This window comes from Emys orbicularis, chromosome 5 (genome assembly GCF_028017835.1).
Source record: "Emys orbicularis isolate rEmyOrb1 chromosome 5, rEmyOrb1.hap1, whole genome shotgun sequence".
NCBI lineage: Eukaryota > Metazoa > Chordata > Testudines > Emydidae > Emys > Emys orbicularis.
The window spans coordinates 37560673-37584883 of record NC_088687.1 but is presented as its reverse complement, the minus strand read 5'-3'; the positions used below and the strand labels follow the sequence as shown (position 1 = coordinate 37584883).

The following is a 24211-nucleotide window of genomic DNA, read 5'->3' as shown; positions in this document are numbered from 1 at the left end:
CAAAAACATATACATGTGCTTACCTTGGTGGACTGTGGGCTTGATCCTGCTGCCACTGATGTCAATGGCAATATTATGCCATGTGAGTCATCCTAGTGCACTCAATGAGACCAGTCAGAGTGTGTAAAGTTAAGCACGTGCTTAAATCTTTGCGCGATTGGGGCTGAAGTTGCTTATTTTTGAATGTTGTGGTATTTTCCGTAATTACGCTAGCTAGCTTCTATAGTGGGCATGCTTAAAAAGTCCATTTTAATTTTAGTGGGGCTAGTAACCAAGTTTTTCATTGAAAAGTTCTTTTAAAAAAAAAAAAAAATCCATGCAATCTATTGACATAGACGTTCTTTTTTTCACTAAAAATGTCATCTTTCTAATATTTAGAATATTTAATAGAAAGTGTCAAAATAGTCAATTTTTTTCATTTGCCGAAAACCCCCTTTTCAGTAAACAATAAATGTCCATAACCTTTTTGATGATGATTTGAATAATGCTTTAGGTAAAAACTTCAGAAATTTAAAAAAAATAGTGACGGATTTTAATAAAAACAAAGAATCCATTTCAAAACCTTTCAAATTAAAAGAAGTTTGAAACTTTGAAAATGTTAATTAAACTAGTTTTTTTCATTTTTTAACCAGCTAATATTTTGAGAGTAATTCCTGGTTCCAGTGGCATTTCCCATTTTAAAAGTCACGCCTACAGGTAGACTCTTTTACAATGGAATGAACTTTTAAAAGTGGAATAGTCATGCTTTAAAAGTCCAACAAGAGACAATGATATTTAAATTTTAAAAAAGAGGGGTTTTTTTTTTTTTTTTTTTTTTGGTCAAGTCTACTCTTTCTTTCAAATGAATTTTCATCATTTACAGAAATGTGATTCTGGAAATGTCAGCAGAGAAGTAACTCAGTAACCCCTTTAAACGCAGTTAATTTAAAATATTTAAATATATTTCATGCAGCAAGAATCCTGGATTTAACTTCAAGATCTTATTTTAGGAAAATAAGTATCTTGGGAAACATTACACTTCAATCATTTTTTATAATGGTTCAAGATACTGCACATACATTAAAATAGTTTAACATTAATGTATTTCCACTAAATAACCACATCTACTGTAGTTACCAGAAGCTTAATTATTAGTGAATGCACAAGTGGAACAATAAAGATGGAAACGATTCAAATATAAAGTAGTGAGATAAAACAATTTAAAAAAAAACAATAAAAATGTTAAAGGGCTGAGGTAAACATCACACGTTTTAGCCATTCAATAGCTTCAGGGTCAGCAGAATGGAGCCTGGAAAGTCCTGCTGATAGACTAGCATGAGAAGAGCAGCCATTCAGTAGCTATGTAGATGGCAGTTCCTGAGCCCCACCAGTCTTGTCTTATTAGCTAGATCAAAACTTGAATCTAAGCCTGTTAGAAAAATCAAAAAGTAGTGTGGCAAAAAAATTCAAAATGTTGAACTTGTTTTCCTTTCAAAATAGAACCATTTTTCCAATTTTTTTGAAATATGTATTTCAATTTCTCCCCAAAATGTTATCAACATTTTATAAAAATAGATAATAAAATTTAAATTTAATATTTGCTTTCAATTTTTAAAATGTTCACATTTTTCATAAAAAGTGTAAAATATTAACAATATTGACCTGTTTTGCACAAATTTTTTCCAAATAACTTTTTGTTTGAGAACCTTCCACCAGCTCTGCCTGAACCTTTTTTATTTATTTATTTATTTAAGGTTTGTTTTCCTTTATTTTTGTTTCTCCATTTTAAAAAAATCCTAAAGAAATTGCTATTTAAAAAATGTGAAGCCTGCAGATTGGTAAATGCTCAACTCTCCGACGTGGTGCCAAGGAAAATCTAACATAGATTAGAGTAAGTCAAGTCCAGACTTTGTTTATTCAGTCCTTTTTCACATTAATAGTGTTTCATTCATAAAGTGTGATGTGGAATGCAGGTTAAATTGAACAGGTGCAACTTTATTAAACCCTGTGCACTGCTCTGTCCATGCGGCTGAGTTGCTTCCAGCCTAGCTCCCTGCATTCCCTATTCCGTTGGTGTCCCTTCAGTAATTTCCCAGTGGAAACATTGGCTGTGTGAGGCCAGTTCCACTGATAATGATGCATCTTCCCTATTTTCCAAACATTTTATATAAACATTAAAAACAAAGAATTGATGTTCAGACTCCCATCCCACGTCCTTTCAGCCTGAGACTGCTAACATACAGCCGAGCTGGAGTCTCGTTTTTACCACAAACTCAGCTGGTTACATAGTCTGAGATAATTTTGGTCTCCTCATCAAGGGACCACACAGGACTGACTGTCTCACTGAACATATGTCTGTGGCTATTGAAGTTTCCGTTGTATTCCCCATGTAAGCATCTGTTGGAAATATTATTTATGTGGGGTACTAATTCACAATCCTAATGTAAGCATTAATTCCTTTATTAAATCCAAAGGATGAATGGTATTTATAAAATTGATCTAAATAAGGAACAATTTACTACATCCAAACAGTAACAAAACATTTATAAGCATTTGATCAAGATATTTACAAACAGGCTAAAGTCCTGGGTGCTTAGACCCATAGTGATTGGCTCCAACGTGGTCAGGCAGGTATTAGCAATGAACCCTTTAAGAGTTGTTACTTTTTTTATATCTGCCCTTTAACAAACAAGCCATATCATTGCCAATTGTTGGACCTTAGCTAAGGTCAAATGAAGGAGTTTATGTAGCTGATTATTGCACCTGGTACCCAATTAACCGTGTTTTATTTCTATTCCCTTATTTAAGGTTTGGGCTAAAATAACACTGGTATTTCCAAGGGCCGCTACAAGTTTAATACTCTTCTTTCTCATGATCTCATCCTTTTTGGTCACGTGCTTTGGGCCTATTCATGCTAATATCCCCACTCAATTTAAAACCATAATTCACACAAATCTAATGTGGACCTACATTACTATAGTGTCTGTCTAATGTGAGATTGCCTTCCCGGAGCAGCTGCTCTCACAGGCGGTGATCATAAGGGCCGCGGACCGTCCCATCCCGAATCAGGGAGTCTGTCAAGTTCCCCAAAATTGCATGTAGCAGCCATTGTGCATAAGGCAATTACATAGTGGGTCTATCCCCTGCCCCTCATTGGTCTCTGTGGAAAACCTCTGTCACGCCCCAGTTTTGTTGTGCTTTTGGAAGCAATAGTTTCCCAGGGCTCTTTGAATTGCTGTGAGGCCTGGGGAAGTGATGAGCTTCAGAGTGGTACAAATCTCCTCTGCCTTGTTTCCCAATAAGGTAATGTAACACTTTTGCTTTCCTGCTGTTGTCATCCTCCAGCACAGCCAGGTCTGTGTACAGCTCAAACTCCTCCTTCCATCACTGTAAAATCAAGCAACAGAGGGTCCTGTGGCACCTTTAAGACTAACAGAAGTATTGGGAGCATAAGCTTTCGTGGGTAAGAACCTCACTTCTTCAGATGCAAGTAATGGGAATTTCCAGAGGCAGGTATAAATCAGTATGGAGATAACGAGGTTAGTTCAATCAGGGAGGGTGAGGTGCTCTGCTAGCAGTTGAGGTGTGAACACCAAGAGAGGAGAAACTGCTTCTGTAGTTGGATAGCCATTCACAGTCTTTGTTTAATCCTGATCTGATGGTGTCAAATTTGCAAATGACCTGGAGCTCAGCAGTTTCTCTTTGGAGTCTGGTGGTGAAGTTTTTTTGCTGTAAGATGGCTACCTTTACATCTGCTATTGTGTGGCCAGGGAGGTTGAAGTGTTCTCCTACAGGTTTTTGTATATTGCCGTTCCTGATATCTGACTTGTGTCCATTTATCCTCTTGCGTAGTGACTGTCCAGTTTGGCCAATGTACATAGCAGAGGGGCATTGCTGGCACATGATGGCATATATAACATTGGTGGACATGCAGGTGAATGAGCCGGTGATGTTGTAGCTGATTTGGTTAGGTCCTGTGATGGTGTTGCTGGTGTAGATATGTGGGCAGAGTTGGCATCGAGGTTTGTTGCATGGGTTGGTTCCTGAGTTAGAGTTGTTATGGTGCGGTGCGTGGTTGCTGGTGAGAATATGCTTAAGGTTGGCGGGTTGTCTGTGGGCGAGGACTGGCCTGCCTCCCAAGGTCTGTGAAAGTGAGGGATCATTGTCCAGGATGGGTTGTAGATCACTGATGATGCGTTGGAGAGGTTTTAAGCTGAGGACTGTAGGTGATGGCCAGTGGAGTTCTGTTGGTTTCTTTTTTGGGCCTGTCTTGTAGCAGGAGGCTTCTGGGTACACGTCTGGCTCTGTTGATTTGTTTCTTTATTTCCTTGTGTGGGTATCGTCGTTTTGAGAATGCTTGGTGAAGATCTTGTAGGTGTTGGTCTCAAAGAGAAACTGCTGAGCTCCAGTTCATTTGCAAATTTGACACCATCAGATCAGGATTAAACAAAGACTGTGAACGGCTATCCAACTACAGAAGCAGTTTCTCCTCCCTTGGTGTTCACACCTCAACTGCTAGCAGAGCACCTCACCCTCCCTGATTGAACTAACCTCGTTATCTCCATACTGATGTATACCTGCCTCTGGAAATTCCCATTACTTGCATCTGAAGAAGTGAGGTTCTTACCCATGAAAGCTTATGCTCCCAATACTTCTGTTAGTCTTAAAGGTGCCACAGGACCCTCTGTTGCTTTTTACAGATTCAGACTAACACGGCTACCCCTCTGATACTTGTAAAATCAAGGGCTCTGGGGGGCTGCAGACCATGTTCCGTGGCACATGCTACCAGCTGCTACACTGCAGAGAACTCTCAGCTCTGACGCCATATTTTGTTAGCAAACAATGAAGCTGAGCACGTATTAAATTGAACAAGTGGAACTTTCATATAAACTGTGGGATTACTCTGTCCATGTGAATGAGCTGCTTCCAACCTAATTCTCCACATTCCTTGTTCTCCTGGTGTCCTGCCAATAACAGTCCCTCCGGGGAATGTTGTTTCACTGACCCTGCTACAAATAGCGTCAACAATCTTTATTTTTCTGTTTTCCCCTCATTTAATAAAGGTCGGAAGTTGATGGAAGAATTCCATATTTTCTCATGCCACTTTTCATTTTAGAAATTCCCCCAAGGACAAACCCGCCCAAGCACAAGGGGAGGAGCCAGTTTCTGCCCTTGCTCAGTGTTCTTGCCCTGCAAGAGCAGCCAGGAGCAGAGTTAACCTGATTTACGTAAGGCTAGTTTTGTTCTAGTGTCTAGTCCCTGATCTACGTGCACAGCAGCAGCAGAGGTGTGGTCTTTTACGAGGCTAGGAGAGAACAACAAACACAGGAAAAAAAGTGGGAAGAAAGTGAGCAAACAAAAAAACTAGGAGTACAGAAGTGAGGAAGAGCCCCACTCAGTGAGCGAGAAGAAACCAACAAAACAAGGCATGAGGGAGATGCAACAATGGTTTTGCATCAATCGATCTACATTTGGGGACTGAATTTGGTTCCTGGTTTGCTGATCCACGTGTTGTAATTATTCTAATGTGGGTGCAACTGTTCGCATTTGCAAAGGGCTAGCTCAAGTGCATGCATATTGTATACCAATGAGCCACAGTCAGGGATTGAAAATTGAAACCTTTAACATCCTCCTATTATAAATAAGTGGGGCTGCAGGGAGAGCCTCCTCCCAAATGGGAGATAAAGTGCCTGATTTCTTAAATGATGAAAAGAAGTAGAGAGAGAGGATCTAAAAATGGGTTATTTTGGCTGGGTTCGACAGTTAGAACCCTGAAGCTGTATCTGAAATTCTCCTCCTGAATAATTTTACCAACAAAATTTGTCCTAAGTTTGTTTTTAACTTACTTGTATAGTATTTTGCAAATATGTTTTGCAAGGTTCCTGCCAAAGAATTAAAATAAACAAAATATGGGGGAAAGGAGGGCAACATACAATTTAGTTGCTAAGTAGTTGGTTATATTTAACGTGGGTTTTGTTAGCACTGTGTGTGTGTGTGTATTTTTGGATGCAATTTTTTTAAGAGAAGAGTGGGGTTTATAGGCTGCATGAATATGGATATTGGAGGAATAGATCAAAGCCTCAAGTGTGAAATATGTCTGTGCAGAAGACAAAGCTTTCTCAGCAACTGACTATGAATCTGGAATTCATTCTTTGGTGTTATCATGATGACCTCAGCATCTTTGTCACAAAATGCAAAAGCTACTGCATTTTGACCTAGCCTGACCACCATGACATCACAGTTTGGGGGGGGGGGGGGAAATACCTCCCACCAAAACAAGAAACCATATAACATAGACTACTTACTAGGGGTAGGTGAGAAAAAAATCACTATCTTGTGTATGCTATAATACTGGGAGATGTTCAGAAATATTGTTGATGAGGGCCATCTGAGACAGAAAACTGGTAAAAAAGGAGCGCTATGAGCTAGAAAAATTGTTATACGATATCTTCTTTCAGTGTATCCTCTCACTTATGCAGAATGACTCGATCCTGCGTTCCTGGTAGTACTCCCAAAACCAATATACACTCAAGACTTCACTGGGAGTTTTGATTGCAAAAAAAGGAATGCAGGATCTGACCCAGTGTCAGTAATTATGTACACATGTAAACCCAGACTGGAGTTTGCCAGCTCCTGGAGTGCCAAACTCATGCCTCTGAAGCTGCAGACTCTAAAATGTGGGACAGGGACCTTCAAAATGAGGGACAACGCACCTTGAAATGAGGAACGCTATAAGGGACATTAAGTTTTTTATTTAAAATAGCCTGGAACTTTCTATAACGAAAATAAACAGTGATTCTGTGTACTAAAGCCATACTTTGTGTATGAAGTTTGAGAGCAGCCCTGGCATCTCCTTGCACAGCACTGCAATGCCCTAGTAACTTGGGTATTTCTTGCATTGCACAAAAGGAATCCACAAGTTACAACTATAGATGCCCAGAACAGAAGAAGCCCTTCTTCAGCGCTACCTTTCGTCCCTGCTCTGCTACTTGCCACCAGTTGCACTTTCCATTTATGCAGAAAGTCGTGCACTAGCTGGGGTGGAAGGGTGGGGAAGGAGAAATCTTATTCCTTTTAAATCCCTTCATTAAGGCCTATGCAATAAGTGTCTGCAGAAAGTGCATGGAATCATCTTTGTATTCACTCCTAATACCTTTCATTGTGCTGCTGCTTCCAGCCTCTCAGCTCAGCTGCTGCTGCTGAGTATGCAGTGCTTGGCGTGTGCCAGCTGCCACTCAGCACAGTGCAAGAGAAACATGAACCCTCCCTGAATGATGGAGCCAGGATGCTGCCATCCCACATCTCTGCACGGAGAGGAAGGAGGGGCAGGGTATTAATTAATTATTCCCCCCTTCTAGGTGCTATTTGGTAGATTGGTTGCCCATTATCCTCAGTTGTTTTTGATCTTTCCTTCTGTTTCTCTTGAAACAATATCCTTCAACCCCTCCCAGAGCTGAAGTCACCTGACACAACTCTGACTAGCCCTGAGACAAAAGTTATGCATTCAGATCGCACGCCAGCAGCCTTCTCAGCTGTGATCACATGCCAGCAGCCACGATGGGCCTAGTGAGACAGGTGCAGGAACTCGATGGAATATTTGGAAATATTGGACTTTAGAAAGTATCTCCAGTACAAATAACCTCAAGAGACAATGCTGACCCATGCAGCATGCACATACCTCACCGCAGCATAAAGTGGAAACTGAATTAAAGAGAATGGAATGGATTGGTATAATTGAGAAAATCTCTGAGCCAACAGCATATTGTGTTCCAATAATACCAGTTATTAAAAGGAAAAATATGAATCTGTGTGGATCTTAAATGACTTAATGAAGCAGCTGCAAGAGAAAAATGTATCCTCCCACCACTGGATGACTTCCTCCCCAAAGTGAAAGGAGCGACAGTATTCTCCAAGCTGGATACCTTGAGCAGATTCTGGCAAATTCCTTTAGCCAAGAAAATGCTAAACTGACTCCATTTATCACATCCTTTGGGAGATTTTACTTTCAAAGATTACCTTTTGGGACCACCAGTGCACCTGAACATTTACAAAGAAAGATGGCAGAATTGGTAACTAACACAAATGGGGTTGTAGTTTTCACGGACGATGCATGGATCTTCGATGGAAGAACACAAAACCCTCAAAGTCCTAAGCCTGATCAGTCCGTCTGGATTAAAACTCAACAGTGAAAAATGCATTTTTCACCTACCCCAAATCGAGTTTTTGGGACAGACAAAGAAAGATGAAATCAGTCCTAGCCCTGAGAAAGTACAAGCAATTGGAGAATTGAATGCACCATCTAATGTACCAGAACTGAGACTTGTACTGGGGATGGTAAATTACCTTGGTCAATACCTGCAAGTATCTTTCTACAGTGACCAAACCACTGAAATTGGCTATGGTGGCCTGTTAAGGGGCAGATATACCCCATCAGCCCCTTAGGGGAGTATGGCCTGTGGCCCAAGTTCCTTAAGGCAGGCCTGGGCTTCAGGACCATAGGCTTGGTGGCTAATGTCTAAGTCCTTCCCAGGACAGCATGACTCAATGACCAGAGTCAATAGGGCTGTCCCGGGGCTCAGGAAGTACGGCCTTGTGGCCAAAGTCTAAGTAATGGCCTTCGCCGGCCCAATTCACCTCCCCGCACGGTGGCGGTGTCCATGGCATGTTAGACGGGCAGGGAGACCGGGACCCTCCTTTCTCCACCGGGTTCTATCCAACCCAGGGCCTTAGGGAACTGATACCTCGCTGCTCAGTGTTGGTCACCTGTTCCTACCGTCCCATTTCCTGGGTTGCTTCTTACCCCTTCTCCCAGTGCGGGGGGATCCCTCGGCAATAACTACCTCTCCTCCATCAGCCTCAGTGGTCGACTGGGGTTCAGTAGAGGCACCGACCTGGCTGGCGTTGGCGTCTGGTGGCTCTGGCACTCTCCCAGAAGGAGCCTGTGGCGCACTTCTACCCTCGTCAGCAGTCAGCCCAGACTGAGCTGAGCTGCTCCCTCTTATACCGAAGTTCCAGTCAGAGCATGCCCAACAGGTGTGAAGGGGCATGGCTACCTCAGCCCATAGCATGGGATTAACCCCCTCCAGCCCAGTGTGGGGCAGGTATTCCCCGTCACGGGGCCAAATCCAAGAAATTGCCTTCAAAAAGAAAAAAAAATGATCTCAACAGCTCCCATTCTCAAGTACAACAATGTTAACAAACGCACAATGGTCAGTGTGTATACAAGCAGCTATGGCCTAGGTGGTGAATTGTTGCAACAACATGGCTCTGAGTGGAAACCAGTTGCATTTTGCTCTTGCACACTCTCAGAAGCATAAAAATGATATGCGCAGATTGATATGCGCAAGCATATGAGAACTTTTACAGATCTCTGTGCAAACTTGATTTCTTTACACTGATAAGACAATAAACCACTTGTAACATTCATTAATGGAAAAGACCTGGATCAAGCACTGCTGAAATGCCATCTGTTGCTAAGGTTAATGAGATTTAACCCAATAGCTAAGTGTTTTCTGGGAAAAATTTGGTAGTAGCAGACACTCAGTCATGGAGCCCAGCATCACATTCAACTGCCCATGAGCTCGAAGATGACGTAGAAGCATACGTGGATGCTGTGGACACACATAGGCCAGTGTCAGAAGAGAGACTACTCAAGCTACAAAAAGCAATCTCGACAGACATACAACTTCAGGAAGTTCTAAGTTACATTAGGGGCAGCTGACTCAAGTATCTAAAAGACACTAAGGAAGTAACAGGAGACTACTTTGCAGTGCGTGTACAAGTAAGTGAGTCAAGTGGACTCAAAATTAAAGGGAATTGCAATTCCAAATGAAATAAAAGGAGAAATCCTAAACCTCATCCATGAAGGACATCAAGGAATAACTAAATGTTGTGAACGGGCCAACCAGTCAGTGTGATGGCTGGGCATCAGCAAGGACTTAAAGAATAAAGTATGTGAACTGTATGTGAACACGGGAGAACTAACAGACCAACGTGACACAAAGAACCTTTAATAACACGACCTTTACCAGGCAGATGTTGGAAGAGACTAGCTGCAGATTTATGCAAATTCAGAGGACCTCATTACCTGGTCATCGTGGACTATTTTTCCATGTATATAGAAAGAATGTACTTGAAAGGCATACCACGTCACCGTGTTATCGAGCAACTGAAGTTCGCTTTTGCTCACTTTGGTATTCCAGAGCAACTAGTGATGGACAACAAACCACAATTCACTGCAGCAGAATTTAAGTTGTTCCAAACAAAATATAATTTTGATCCTATTACTAGCAGCCTACATTATCCACAAGCAGATAGAAAGGCTGAGAGATCTGTGTAGACAGCCAAGACAGTCCTACAGCAGGAAGAGCCATTCCTTGCTCGAGAGTAGCCAGATTGGATGAAAAGGCCAAAAGAGCTTATGAACACTTTTGGAACAAATGTCACTCAGTTAGAGAATTGCTGGGTCTAGAACTTGGTGACTATGTTTATATCAAATTGGATGGAGAAAAAGGATGGACAACTGCAGCTGTCATAAAGAAAAAGAATTCAGTACAAAGATCATATGTGATTGAGACTGACAGTGGAGAGTTCAGCATAACCCATCAACATCTGCAGTTTGTTCCTCAGAAAGATCAATCAACAGAGAAAACTTTACAGATGGTGGATGCAGAAGATGACTCAAAAATTCCAAACCAACCACAGCCACTCATTGCAACTAATGGACAGACAGATGACAAAGTAGTTACGCCTTTGGGTCATATAATTTAGAAAACCAGTATGATTCAGAGACACTTAACTGTACTTAAAAGACAGTGCGATAGTGTAGGACTCTGACCAGGAAGCCAGGAGAGGAGCCTGCCTGACCCAGCATGAAGACACAAGAGGACCCTTTATGTTTAAGCCAGCCGCTGTTCACAGTGCTGCTGCACATGTCCCCAGACTCATCTCTAGCATACCATCTTCTGGGGAAGGTGCCTGGAAGGGAGTTACGGGTGGTGAAGATTTGAGTGTTAGTAGGTGGAGAATTGGTTGATTTGCTGATGTTTTAATACTTAGTTAACCCTAACTTTTTTCTTCCCCAGATCCTATTTTCCAGCTCCAAATAAAGTCCCCTTTTGTGTTGTTGTTATTTTTGGGTGTGTCATTCCTTTGCTGGAATGTATTGTTTATTGTGTACTGGGCGTAACTGTAGTGCCCTCGTGGCCCAGACGGAGTCTGCTTTGTGGGACGGGCTCTGGCCAAGAACAGGCCCCTGCAGGAATGCAGCAGGGAAACTCCCTTCCACCCCAGAGACACTTGTTCTACCCCTCTCCGCTCCCCCCACACTAAACACATGCACACGCACAGTGGAATAGTACAATGAATATAGGAAAGGGAAATATTTATTTACAGAAGGATGAATGGAGGAAAAACAAGGGAAAATATAGGGGGAGAAGTAAAACGATTACATCCAATACAAAGATCCAGCAGCCCAGTGCTATCACAATATAAAAGGACAGATGCTGAGCACTGCGTCCAGACTCAGAGTTCAGGAATACTTGGCAGAGTTCCAGTGCAGCAGTGAATCTTGAGTGTTTCTGGTCATCTTCAGCACCAGTAAACTCTCCCCAACAAGCCCTCTGGTGCCCTCTTCTACCTCTCTCACAGAGCGACAATCCTCCCACTTAACTGGCTACAACCTTTCTCCATATTCTCAGTGTAGTCATAAGCCTCAGTACTCATGGCCCTATACAGTCTGTCTGAGTGACAGTGATACTAGGTGCAGCTCTGCTTTGTCCTTCTGAGGTGATTCCTTACTGGCATGGTGGTCCTCCTGGGTCCCATTCTGGGATGTCCCAAGTCAGCAGTTCTGTCTCTCGCAGACGTCAGGCTGGTTCTCAGCTGCTTCGCTATGTGGGGGTCTGCTTGCTGTACAGACACCCACACGTCCCTGTCCTCTCTTTCAACCCCCTCTCCCTTGGACAATCAGCACTTCCTCTTCTTGGAACAATAGCACCTCCTCTGCCTCAGGACAAGGTTTTAAAGCAGCCATACTGTCTAAATCCGAAGGGGTTACATAGGTTTTATACTGCTTACCAGCAGAGATAGCATTATTCATTTTCCCAAGGGACAAGGTGAAGAGTCACCTTGGGTGAAGGCACCAGGTGTCAGAAAAAGAACCCAAGACCCAACCCTGGTGAGTAGAGGGGAGAAGCAACTCTTAAGTACAAAGCACCAGGGAGGAGGCTTGAGGCACACCTTGGGGAAGGTGCTACATACACAAATGCCATTTTGTTTTCCTTGCTGTTTTCATAGGTCATTAAATGCAAAGCCGCAGTTGCCTGGGAGCCTAAGAAACCATTTTCCATTGAGGAGGTGGAAGTTGCCCCCCCAAAGGCACATGAAGTTCGCATTAAGGTAGGAAAAAGATGAACTTTGTAAATTACATACTGTAGCGGTGCCAGTTATGTTCGTGCTATAGAAATGTAGGGCTTGATCTTACAAATATTGCCACCAGAGTGGTTACTATCGGATGAACTAGTATTGAGTTACGCAGGCTATTTAAAACTGCAGTGTTGGTTCCAGAATATTAGAGAGACAAGCTGGGTGAGGTAATATCTTCTATTGGACCAACTTCTGTTGGTGAAAGACACAAGCTTTCAACTACACGGACCCGAAAAAGAGTAAACATTTATGGAAGAGTGTGGCAGATGACAAAGGCCATAACTTGCTGTGCAAAAACACTAAAAGTTATGATCTCTGTCATGAGTCATGGCTGTGATAAATAAGCAGTCTTAGGGATCATGTCTTAGGTTTATTATGGTTATACTCACTTCTCTGGATACAAAATATATCTTCACTTCTATATCATATCACACAGGTAAAAGCTGAAAAATTGGTTCCTTACGTATTGAAATATTCTTTGTTTTCCCTACAGATTTTGGCCACAGGGATCTGTCGCTCAGATGACCACGTCATGAGTGGTGCATTAACTGTGCCTTTTCCAATAATTCTTGGCCACGAAGCAGCTGGTATTGTAGAGAGCGTTGGAGAAGGGGTGACTTGTGTGAAACCAGGTATAAGAAAGCGTCAAGCACTAACCAATGATAAGTAGTTCTCACCTAGCATTCACATATCCTGCTCCAATATCAAAGACACTAACATGTATGAACTCCTTTATTGCAACATTCAACCTTCACAGGGCCTTGTCAAGGATATTTTGGAGGAGAAATATGTTGTTTAAGTCTTTCTTGCTATACTCCCAAGTGATCTTTCCTATTTCAAAAGTTTTTGCCTGTTCACTTCTATTTTTATGTGACTGTGAAGTGCTCTCCCCTTCCCCAGCATTCAAAAGAGGTGCTTATTTGTATTTCACTCAAAGGGAACCAAATGTGAGCTACCATTTTGAGTTCAGACCCTCGTTAGGGTTTCCGTTCAGCAAGGAATTTTAACATGTGCCTAGCTTTGTGCATACAAATAGTCCTATTTACTTCAATGTGACTACTTTGTTAGTCAGGTGCTCAGATACTTTGCTAAATCAGGGCCCAGGTTATCAGACTTTGATAGTACTGAAATTCACACTTTATTTCACGCTTAGCATTCAAGTGACACTAGCACAGAAAGTATCTTAATTCATGTACTTAATTCATCTGCCGGACAAAAGATTTTGTTCCTGTGCCTCTTCTCTCAGAGAACACCGTTTCATTGTTTATTGCTTCTTTCACCATATTCTCTGTGCCATAGAGCTGGTAAATATAAAGCTCCAGGAGGAGGTTCTCATCTTCCTCTGCACACTGCAAGATGGGACACCAATGCCTGTACTCTTTTCCCAGTAACTCTGAACTATGAGGAGGGCTGCGCAGAGTGTTTAAGATGAAATATTAAATGAGCCAAATCGGTATCTGAATCTTGAACTGAATCCAAACCATTTTTTAAACTAGTAGAGGCCTAATCAGCGTGGAGTAGAGCGGAAGAATTACTTCTCGCCTCTTGCTTACAACACTCCTGCTAATACATCCCAGAATGATGTTCACTTTTTTTGAACAGTGTTACACTGTTGACACATATTTAGCTTGTGATCGACTATGACCCCCCAGATCCCTTTCTGCAGTACTCCTTCCCAGGCAGTCATTTCCTATTTTGTATGTGTGCAACTGATTGGTATGTGTATATATGTATCCAGAGCCGTCCCGTGGATATGGCGAATCGGGGCGACAGCCCCAGGCCCCGTGCTTTGCGGGGCCCAGCGCTTTGATAAAATCATGAGGAGGCGGGGAGGTGAGGAGGGCGGGTGAGAAGGCAGGGCCGGCTCCAGGCACCAGTTTACCAAGCAGGTGCTTGGGGCGGCCACTTCGGAGAGGGGCGGCACGTCCAGCTGTTCGGCGGCAATTCGGCGGATGGTCCCTAACTTCTGCTCGGAGCGAAGGACCTCCCACCGAACTGCCGCTGCAGATCGCGATCGCAGCTTTTTTGTTTGTTTGGCTGCTTGGGGCGGCCAAAACCCTGGAGCCGGCCCTGTGAGCAGGCGAGCGGCAGGCAGGGGGGAGAGGGGTGAGGAGGCGGGCGGGCGGACAGCAAGGAGGAGAGCGGCGGGCGGGCGGTGGGGTGAGAAGGCGAGCGGCAGCCATCGGCAGACCCCTACCAGCGGCTCCCTCTCAGCGCCTCCCGCCTGCCGCGGATCAGATGTTTCACGGCGTCAGGAGGCGATGGGGGGTGGGGAGGGGAGAAGAGCGAGGGTGCAGCGCGCTCGAGGGAGGGGGTGGAACTGGGCAGGGAAGAGGTGTGGCTCGGGTGGAATGGGGGGGAGAAGCATGGCGGGGTGGGGCCTTGGGGGAAGGGGTGGAGTGGGTGCAGAGCCGGGGGGGGGCCACCACCTGGCAGATTAGGAACTCGGCGCCTATGTCCCTGGCCCCGCACCCCACCTAGGGACGGCCCTGTACGTATGTATGGTATATCATCCAACCCTGACTGTCCCAGAGCTTCAGAGAATGTCCAAAGGGCCTGTTGCCCCATCTATTCTTGGGCTGCAATAATGGTGGAACAGTTGATATTATTATAATATTTATAAAATACCAACATTGAGCTAGGTTCTGTACATCTAGGTATGAAGACTAGGTTCTTGCCCTGAAGAATTTACAAACTATACACAAAGAAATAATGCAACAAGGAGATGAGGATGGGACAGAAATCAATGTGTTTTGAGCACTGAAGTTCTGCACATGTCTTGTGAGCATTACTGTTTTTTAAAAAGAAGAGTTTACAGCATCTGGCTTGCTAACTCCTCGATGAGGAGAGACTAGAAGCTTATGTAGGAAGTGCTTGAAGCAGGGTCTGGAGGGAAGAAATCCTATTGGGTTAGGGAGAATGTAGTGGACTGCATGGGAGAAGGCAGAGAGAATCAAAGAGCTGGTAAACTCACGCACATGCAAATTCTCCTCCTGTGATCTTCTGGGGAGTTGCTTACCTGTCTGCATCCCCATGTTGCAGCAGCATGACTAGATATGGGACAGAGACTCAAGACACAAGAGTGACGGTCAATGAATGCTTCATTTCCTGTTTAATGTAGGTCTTTTGTATGGAGTTACAAAAGAACCTATAAGGCCTATTTAATTTAGCACCTCTAAGCCCCCACACCAGTAGTTCTCAACCTTTTCTATACCATGACTCACGTTACAACAGAATGTAATGGTTGCATATAGAAATTAAACAGTTTTGGGAGGGAATTAATAAAGAGATTCATCTGATGACAAAATGCTGGCTTCCTGGATATCCCCTAACGTGTATTTAGTGCTCCAGTAAAGGGTTTTCATTTTAAACAAAACAACAAATTATTTTTTTTTTATTGTTAGCAGCTAGATTTTATATTGCACATTACTGGATATGACGCTCCTCCTCTGGAATTTTGGTATAGTAAAATATGGACTGTCTTTGTAATGGAAAAGCTTTCGCACTACGTATGTACACAAGAGAAGAGAGACAAAGAGGATAGATATTTAGAAATGTGGTCACTCTTCTTAGCGTACTCGGAGGAGGAGGGCTCCCCAGCCAGCCAGCATCTTGAGCCGGATTCTTTACTTGTTTAGCATCAATATTCAATGTGTGATGTATGTTAATGTTCTATTGTAACTTTGCCTTAATAAAAAGGTTTTCAACAACAACAACAAAAAGTTTCATGATCGCCCTGCTATCTATCGGTAAAGAAAGGAAGGATGGTCATGACCCACTGAAAACCTTTTTGTGACTCCCAGGTTTTAAATTCATGCTCCACGCTAACGGTACTTCAATCCCCTTTCCCCCACCCCATGAGAAAGGGGAAATGTGGAGATGAGTCATTCAATTTTTCATAAACAGCATCACAAGTTACGAACAGGCAACAAAGCTTTGTCACATACCGTGTCTCCAGCACATCCACAGCAGCTGATAGATACCATCTGTTTGAATTTCCTAATGTTTTTTGTGTTGGAATTTCCAATGAGAACTTGGTACCAATATATTTTGCAGTGAATTTTGAGTCTTGGTGAGCAAAAATATTTAGGTACTTACTAGCTACTCTGTTTGAAATGGTTGTGGTGAGAACTCGTCTGAATTGTACTCTTCCTGCAAATGTGTGTGTGTAATAACTGTACCCGCTACAATCTTTTACTTGTGTGGCTCTTCAGTGTTATCTGTCTGCTTGACTGAAATTTTCATAACTGCTCTGCTCTATTTCTAGGAGATAAAGTCATCCCGCTCTTTGTTCCACAGTGTGGCGAGTGTAGCTCTTGCGTAAGCCCCAAGGGCAATCTGTGCACTACAAATGAGTGAGTTTCATTGATTATTATTATTCAGGCTATGATTTAGTCATGGGCATTTTTAGTACAAGTCATGGATAGGTCACGGGCAATAAACAAAAAGTCACGCCCCTGACCTGTCCATGACTTGTACTAAAAATACCCCTAACTAAATCTTAGGTGCTGGCTGGGGCACTCCCGCAGATGTTGCTGCTCCTGGGGGTGGAGGGGGAGCTCCAGGCCCATGCTGATGCTGAGGGTAAGGGGCGTCTGGGGACCCCCCGCCGCTGCTGCTGCTCCAGGCGGGGGGTGGCCCGGGGCCCTGCCGATGCTGCTGGGGAGCGGCGGCCTGGTGCGCCACCACTGCTCCAGGGCAGCCTGGGACCAGTTTCCTGGGGCCGCCCGAGCACTGGCCGGTGCCCAGCTGCTCCATGCTTCCATGAAAGACTTGCAGCCTTAATTATTATCCTAAGTAATTTGATATCGTTCATGCAAAACTGACCCACATTTAAAATATCGAATTTACCCTTATTTTTGGTTGTCTTTTGAATAGCCTTGGTGCAGTTCGCGGATTAATGAAGGATGGCACCACTAGGTTTACCTGCAAAGGAAAACAGATTCATCAATTTATTAGTACAAGCACCTTCACTGAATATACAGTGGTGCACGAGACAGCAGTTGTCAAAATTGATGCAGTTGCTCCTCCGGAAAAAGTGTGTCTGATCGGCTGTGGATTTTCCACCGGTTACGGGGCTGCCCTCAATACTGCCAAGGTGAGGATTAGCATGTGCGTTTAAAGGACAAGCTCTGTTGTTGGGATAGTGCTGATTATTTGTGTGGGTCTAGTAAAGAGGGCATCAGCCTGAGAGTCAGGAGAACTGGCTTTGCTGCTGACGTGCTGTTTGACCGTGGCCAAGAAATATCATCTCTTTGTGCCTCCCTCACTTTCCCCATCTGTGAGGCACTTTTGAGTTCTACAGATGAAAACCTATATACAAAAGCTAAGTAGTATTATCGCATGTTGGTTTTCTCTGTTAGTTTGTTAGTTTTTATTTATTTATCTTATGGCTCATTTTTAGGAGTAAATAATCTTGCATTTACTGAATTACGAAAAGGTTTCCTTTCATTTATATTAAATAAATAAAGGCCTTCTATGAAATCATTGGTTCCCTGAAAGCATGGAGTTCTTCAGGGCTTGACAGTTTTCTGTGGCAACAGCTTTCATGCTGCAAAATTGGCCCAGTTCAGGTTTCTTTTTTGGCTATACTTAATGAAAAGTAGAGAGAGGCTCCAACCAATGTCATGGATGTGAAGAGCCCCAAAGTTTATATGGAGAGTTACGAATCCAAATCCCCATGAGTATCTGATTTTACAGCTGGCCTCATCTCCAGAACGGGCTGAGCCCAAAGCCCTAACCTGAACACCCCCAAACACAGGAAGGCATGAGAAATCGGGATCTAAAAGCACAATTTGTGACTTGGGAACATCTCTAATACAAACCTATTCTCAAATGTACGCTGTGGTAGGTTTTATCCAGTTGTAATCCAATGATGGGAACCTTTACTTTGAATAGCAAAAATGCTTTCGTCCAATTTACAAGTGTAGTATCCAATACAAGCAGAGCCTAAAATGAAAAGATTTACAAGATAATTCATGCAGTGGAATCACTATACATCACTTGTATTCTAAGAGGGTCTGATGTTTTTATGCTTATGCAGGTGGAACGTGGTTCTACCTGTGCTGTCTTCGGTCTGGGAGGAGTTGGCCTCTCAGTTGTCATGGGCTGTAAAGCCGCTGGTGCTTCCCGGATCATTGGGGTTGACATCAACAAAGACAACAAATTTGCCAAGGCTAAAGAGTTAGGAGCCACCGAGTGCATCAACCCTCAGGACTTCACAAAGCCCATTGAAGATGTGCTGAGGGAGCTGACTGGTGGTAATGGTGTGGACTATTCCTTTGAAGTCATTGGACGCACCGATACCATGGTATGTGACCAAAAGATGTAAGATGATGATGTTTATCAACTCCTGTCCAGAGGCTAGTGCAAAATTAATCAGCTGAGAGTCGCTTATCTAGTGTCTTGATGCACTAAGGACCCAATCTGAGGTGCTGAGTGCCTCCTGCAAGGCGTTAAGTGGAAATTCAAAATCGTGGAATCCACATGCCTCATGCTGATATTCTGGGATGGCAGGAGGAAGGTGGGGAGGGGGAACTTTGTAGAAACTTTGAAAAAGACAATATACTGTCCCCTATGCTGGCCATGTTCAGCTAGGAGGCAGAAAACTCTGAGGGCCTTATTACTCCAGTTTTATGGCATGTAACTCCATTGATCTCTACTGAAATTAATTGAGTTACACTAGTATAAAACCGGTATAACTGCGTGGAGGATTGCATTTACAGAGATTCCTTTGCTTTCCTCTGTTTGGTGTGAGTGCAGTGGTTTTGCCCCCTCGCCCAAGGCAGCAGCATTGGGGTTCACCCCCAATCCAGCAACTCTTTCCAATCTGCAGAAGCATGAAGGCATCTGCACAAAAACCTTGTATTGCCACAGTGGTACCTGGAAGCCGGGAGCCATGCTGCCAGAGAATGCCCTTGTTATCCAGAAACCCCTTTACAGAAGGGGTTCAGGAGCACAGAGTAATAAAGTAGGTAGAATATGGATCAGCGTCAGTCCACCCAGATCCTTCATGGAGAGGCCTTTGCAGGTTGAGAGGGGTCTGTTTTTGGAGGTATGCACATGAGAAGAAGTGACTAAACTCTGTTGTGTGCTTGTGAAATTCACAGATTCTTGGACCAATTATTTTCAAATTTGGGTGCCATAATTAGGTGTCTAAATCCATATTTAGACTCCTGACTAAAGGGTCTGGCTTTTCAGAGATATTGAGCGCTGATCAGGGAGTATCTTGGGCCCAAGATGGGAAACCCTTGTTCATTGTTACAACATTAAGCAGTTATGTAAATGTGACTTGGGGTTTCATGTCAAGGTAACAACCACTGTTAAAAAATATTTTACACTTTTATTAAAGACACACACACAAAAGGGGGGGAAGAAAAGGCTAGCAAAGTTTTTTTTTTTTAAATGCAGCTTTGGTGGCTGGTGCTGTCTTGCTGCTGGAGAAAAAGTCTGCAACACACTTGCTTTTACTTGCTTCTGGTCACAGGATCCCGGCAGTGCTAAGGTGGAGTTAAGGCGGTAGATAAGATAAGCCAGAACTTACTAGATAGGAAGCAAAACCAGAGAAATAAGGTGGGGAATGAAAACAAAAGATAAGGGGAAGGGGTCAAAGCAAGAACCCCTGGCTCACATTCCAGGTGTTCTTCAGGACAGTCATCATGGTAAAGCTTGCTTCATCCAGTCATGCTGTATTATTGGAGGCCCTCAATTTTTTGGTAAGTGACTTGTGATGTTCCAGCAAGTATTTTATGTTCTACAATACAAAGAACTCTTTCCCTGGAAGAGGATTGAAATCACTGTATTCATTTAAAATTCTGTCCTTGTAAGCATATATGAGGCTCTATGGGTTCTAATATAGTTAATATTAACTAATTCTGCTCTTACATGAGGCTAGTGACTTCTAGCTCCACTGAAGTGTGTGGAGTTACTCTGGACTTATACCTGTGTGACTCAGGGGTGGGTAAACAACAGGCCAGATCCACATAAATGAATGTGTTAGGGCTATTTTCACCAAAGTTCCATTGGTTTTTCCCACCATTTAGAAAGTAGAAAGGTCCCTTGCTCTTACAGTAGTGCTTCCCAAATTTTTGAAAGCTGAGCCCTTGCTGCTTCAGGAGAAACTTCCTCTCCTCCTTTCTTCTGTCTTTTGGGGAATCAGTGAGAGACTCACTTTTTCTAAATGAAAGCTGAGACGCAGAACAGGCTGTCCCAGGGAGATGTGCCCCACAGTTTGGGAACCAGCAGAAACTGGATTTCAATTTGATACTTACTTCTAAGCTTACTACAGCAAACAGAGATAAACACTCTAGTAAAAGTTTGAAGGGAGAGAACCTTTCAGGAAAGCAAGAGGAGTGCATCTCAGGTGGCCAAAGCAGAGATGGGCTCATGAGTGAACTATATGGCACAACAATATCTGCAAGACACAGATGTTACATGAGATTTGCAATCAATCAGCTCTTTTAGAGTTCATTCCAAGGGGAGTAGTGGGGGGCTGCAAAAGACATAATCTTAAGTTAGACAGCAATAGGATAGCTATTTTGATTTTTACAAAAAAAAACCCTGGGGAAATGCATACCTGAACAGAAGCAGTTCAACAGACTGGATATAAGGCATACCAGGACTAGTCCTATGACTATGGTGCCAGCTGCAACAGGGGCTGTACAACCCCTTTCATGACTCTGTGCACCTGTGTCTGCTGATATTTCACTCTTGCCATCTGAATTCAAATGTCCAATAAACGCCTTCCAACGCTGATATTCTGTGATGGTCAGAAAGAAAAGAAAATGGTCATTTTGTAACCCAAAGCAAAGCATTCGAATAACAATGAAATGCCTTCAACTGTGTGAAGCTATTCCACAAAGTTTTTCTTTAAGAGGAGAACATCCTTACAAAACGGTGTGGGGGGGGGGGGGGGTTTAAAAGGGTTCCCAAAAAGCAGCAGAACTGAGGCTCTGTAACTAGTCCCAGGGGCGAGTCGCTGCCACCCACGCCGCATTCGGCGGAGCAGGACCCCCCGCGAGCTGCAGGCGGGGCCCCCGGCATCTCGGCGCCCTCGCGTTGGGGGAGCAGGAGCGGTACCGGTACCTTCCCTGACGTTCAGCAATACGCCGGAGTCACGGAGCCCGGGAGCTCTCGGCGGCCCGACTCGGCAGCGAGACACGCGCCGCTCCGGCCTCTTCCTTGCTCTGGATGCTGGAGCAGCCGCCGCTCTCTCGCGCGGGAGCCGCTTCCGGCTTTGTACCCCGCCCGCGCCTCCCCATTGGGTAGGCAGGCGACCAATGGGACGCTGTTCCCAACTGCGCATGCGCCGGTCAGACCAGCTGGTGGCGCCGGAGGCTGAGCTACAGCCTGTGCTCCCCCGGGCCATTGGTTTGTGCCAGGCTGCTGCTCTCACCCCAGCAGCGTATGTTGCTGCCCCCTGTACCCTCCCTGCCTGGGCATTGAACCACAAGGCCCTCTCCTGCTTGCCTGAGGCCCTCCCTCCTCCCTCACGGAGCCGGGCCAAGCACTGCAGGGACACAGAACAAAAAGACAGTATCCCGCCCCGCCCCAAAAGGGGACTGTGACACGAGAGAGAAATGAGCACACAGCAGCAGACGGGGCAGAAATAACCAACCCTCTGTCTTATTTTATCACTACTGAACTTGTACAAAGAGGATGTGGAAAGGAGAACCCAGACAGCGGCCGTCTCCTTGATGTGACACCACCACAAGGTGCAGAAGTGTACAGCACCAGGTGCAGGTTGCACAACTGAGAGGGTGCTTTATCACACTGACATTCCCCTGGGTCAGGAGGCTCCTCACTACCACTACCACCACCCCTCTTAGCATGAGGAAGTCTTCCTCGGGAGCCACTTCCTGACCCCTCTTTCCCCCCCCCCCCCCCCCACCCTCTAATTACACGCAGATTGTGCTCCCTGGACAGGAAGAGCTAGACGCTCACACCCACTACAGTGCCCAGCCTCTGCCGCTGAACGCTTTCCCAAATGAACAGTACATACTGGCTTGTAAGATTCAACTCAGGACCGGCGCCTGACTTAACCACAGGTGCTGAGATTACAGAAAATGAGAATAAAATTATTAACAAAGAACAGAGTTTAATAAGAATGTTGGAAACCAGTCATTATACCTAAACCACCAAAATCATAGCACGCTTTTTAGACACAAACTATCAGGTTAACCTCCTGGCTGAAGACGTTTCTCTCACCCAAAGTCAAAGTCTGCAGCGGCGTTTTCAACCGAGGCTGCCTGCGACCCACGCTGTCCCTTCGCTTGCCAGGTGCAGGAGGAAGGGGTGTCTTCTGTGCCTTCTATATATACCCCCGATGTTCACTGTCTTTACTCGGAGGCAGGATAATCCTCCGGGGCTTGTTTTCGCCTGCACGCTCCTTTTCTGTAGAGTTCACGTCTCTTTATTACATAAACTTTGTATGTAAACAGGCGTGCGGTCTCTTCTTTTACAATGCTACATTCACATCCCAACAGAGACGTATATACCTTTCAGAGTTTAAACACATATTTTCAGTATATATACACACACAACTCCTTACATAGTATCTGTAGCACATTTCACCTCAATATTAATGACTAGCGTGTCCCCGGCATTCATGTGAAACCTCACCCGAGATGCTTTGGGAGAACCAGAATGGTCATAGCAAACTCAGGAGGTTTCTGTAACCCGTCTGCACCCCCCTTGTCGGTTGTCATTAACATACTCTTGTGTCACAGACACCAGACCGGTGGCAATGATTCAATGCAGGGATTTGTGACTAGCCACTGAGCCCTTTGTTGACCCTCAAACAAGTAACCCCCTGGTCCCAGGAGGCGGATTGCGGAAGCCCTGGGATGGCTCTGTGTTGTAACCGACGGGCGGGCAGAACTGAACGCCCGGGCAATGCAAAGCAGGTAAGCTACATGTTGCGATAGTGCCGCTTGGCCTGTGACATAAGCAGATAGGTCACTTGTCAAAAATCCAAATACATTTCTATTTTGCCCCGGTACAAACTACAGAGGTACCTTCTGGGGTCAGTACCTGGAATGCTAATATCCAAAACAAGGAGAATGAATGGCATAGAACAAGTGACTCCTGAGGGCGTTCTGCACCAAAAGAATAAAAATTCTGTACACGATATTTTAAAATTCTGCAAATTTTATTTGTCAAATAAATGTGGAAGCTCCAGCATTGCATTGGGGAGCACAGGCCACTGGCTTCACAGAGGTGGGAGATCACTGTGCAGCTCCCCCCAGGACTCAGCGGTGAGGCTGCACCCAACCCTGACACAGCGCAAGGACAGGGCCTGGCCCAGAAACAGCCCAGGGCCCTGCCCGTCCTTGCTAGGTGCACCAGCCGTGGGCAGGCAGGCTCAGCAAGGCAGGATCTAAGTCTAGAGGGACTTCGTGTGTGGGGATCCAGGTGTGGGTTGAGAAGGATCTGGGTGGGGCAATCTGGGTGCAGGCAGCTCAGTGGGGGATCTGACTGCAGGGGGAGGACTTGAATCCACAGGGGCTTGTTGGAGGGTTCTGGGTGCAACAGTAATGGGACTTTGCGGGGGTGGGGGGAGTGTCCAGGTGAACGTGGTTGGGGCTCAGTGGAAGGGGGAGTCCTGGGGGGGATAGAGCTCAGCAGCGGGGTCTGAGTGTGGGGGGAATCAGTGGAGGGGTAAGTGGGGCTCGTCAGGGGGGTTCTGGGTGTGGGGGGTGAGGCTTGGCGGGAGGGTCTGAGTATGAGGGGGTCTGGATGCACGGGGTTGGGCAGATGGGGGAGCAGCTCCCTCTACAGTGATCCCTCCCCCCTGCAGCTGAAGAGC

The 24211-nt window shown here is 44.8% G+C and overlaps 1 protein-coding gene across 1 annotated transcript; it reads left to right on the top strand.

Moving 5' to 3' along the window:
- Positions 1 to 4208: 4208 nt before the first annotated feature.
- On the top strand, positions 4209 to 18736 carry LOC135879250 (alcohol dehydrogenase 1-like). Its single transcript, XM_065405168.1, has 6 exons — positions 4209 to 4220; positions 12277 to 12378; positions 12899 to 13037; positions 16673 to 16760; positions 17284 to 17503; positions 18449 to 18736. The coding sequence occupies exons 1-6, from the start codon at positions 4209 to 4211 to the stop codon at positions 18734 to 18736; spliced, it is 849 nt and encodes a 282-aa protein (XP_065261240.1).
- Positions 18737 to 24211: the final 5475 nt, after the last annotated feature.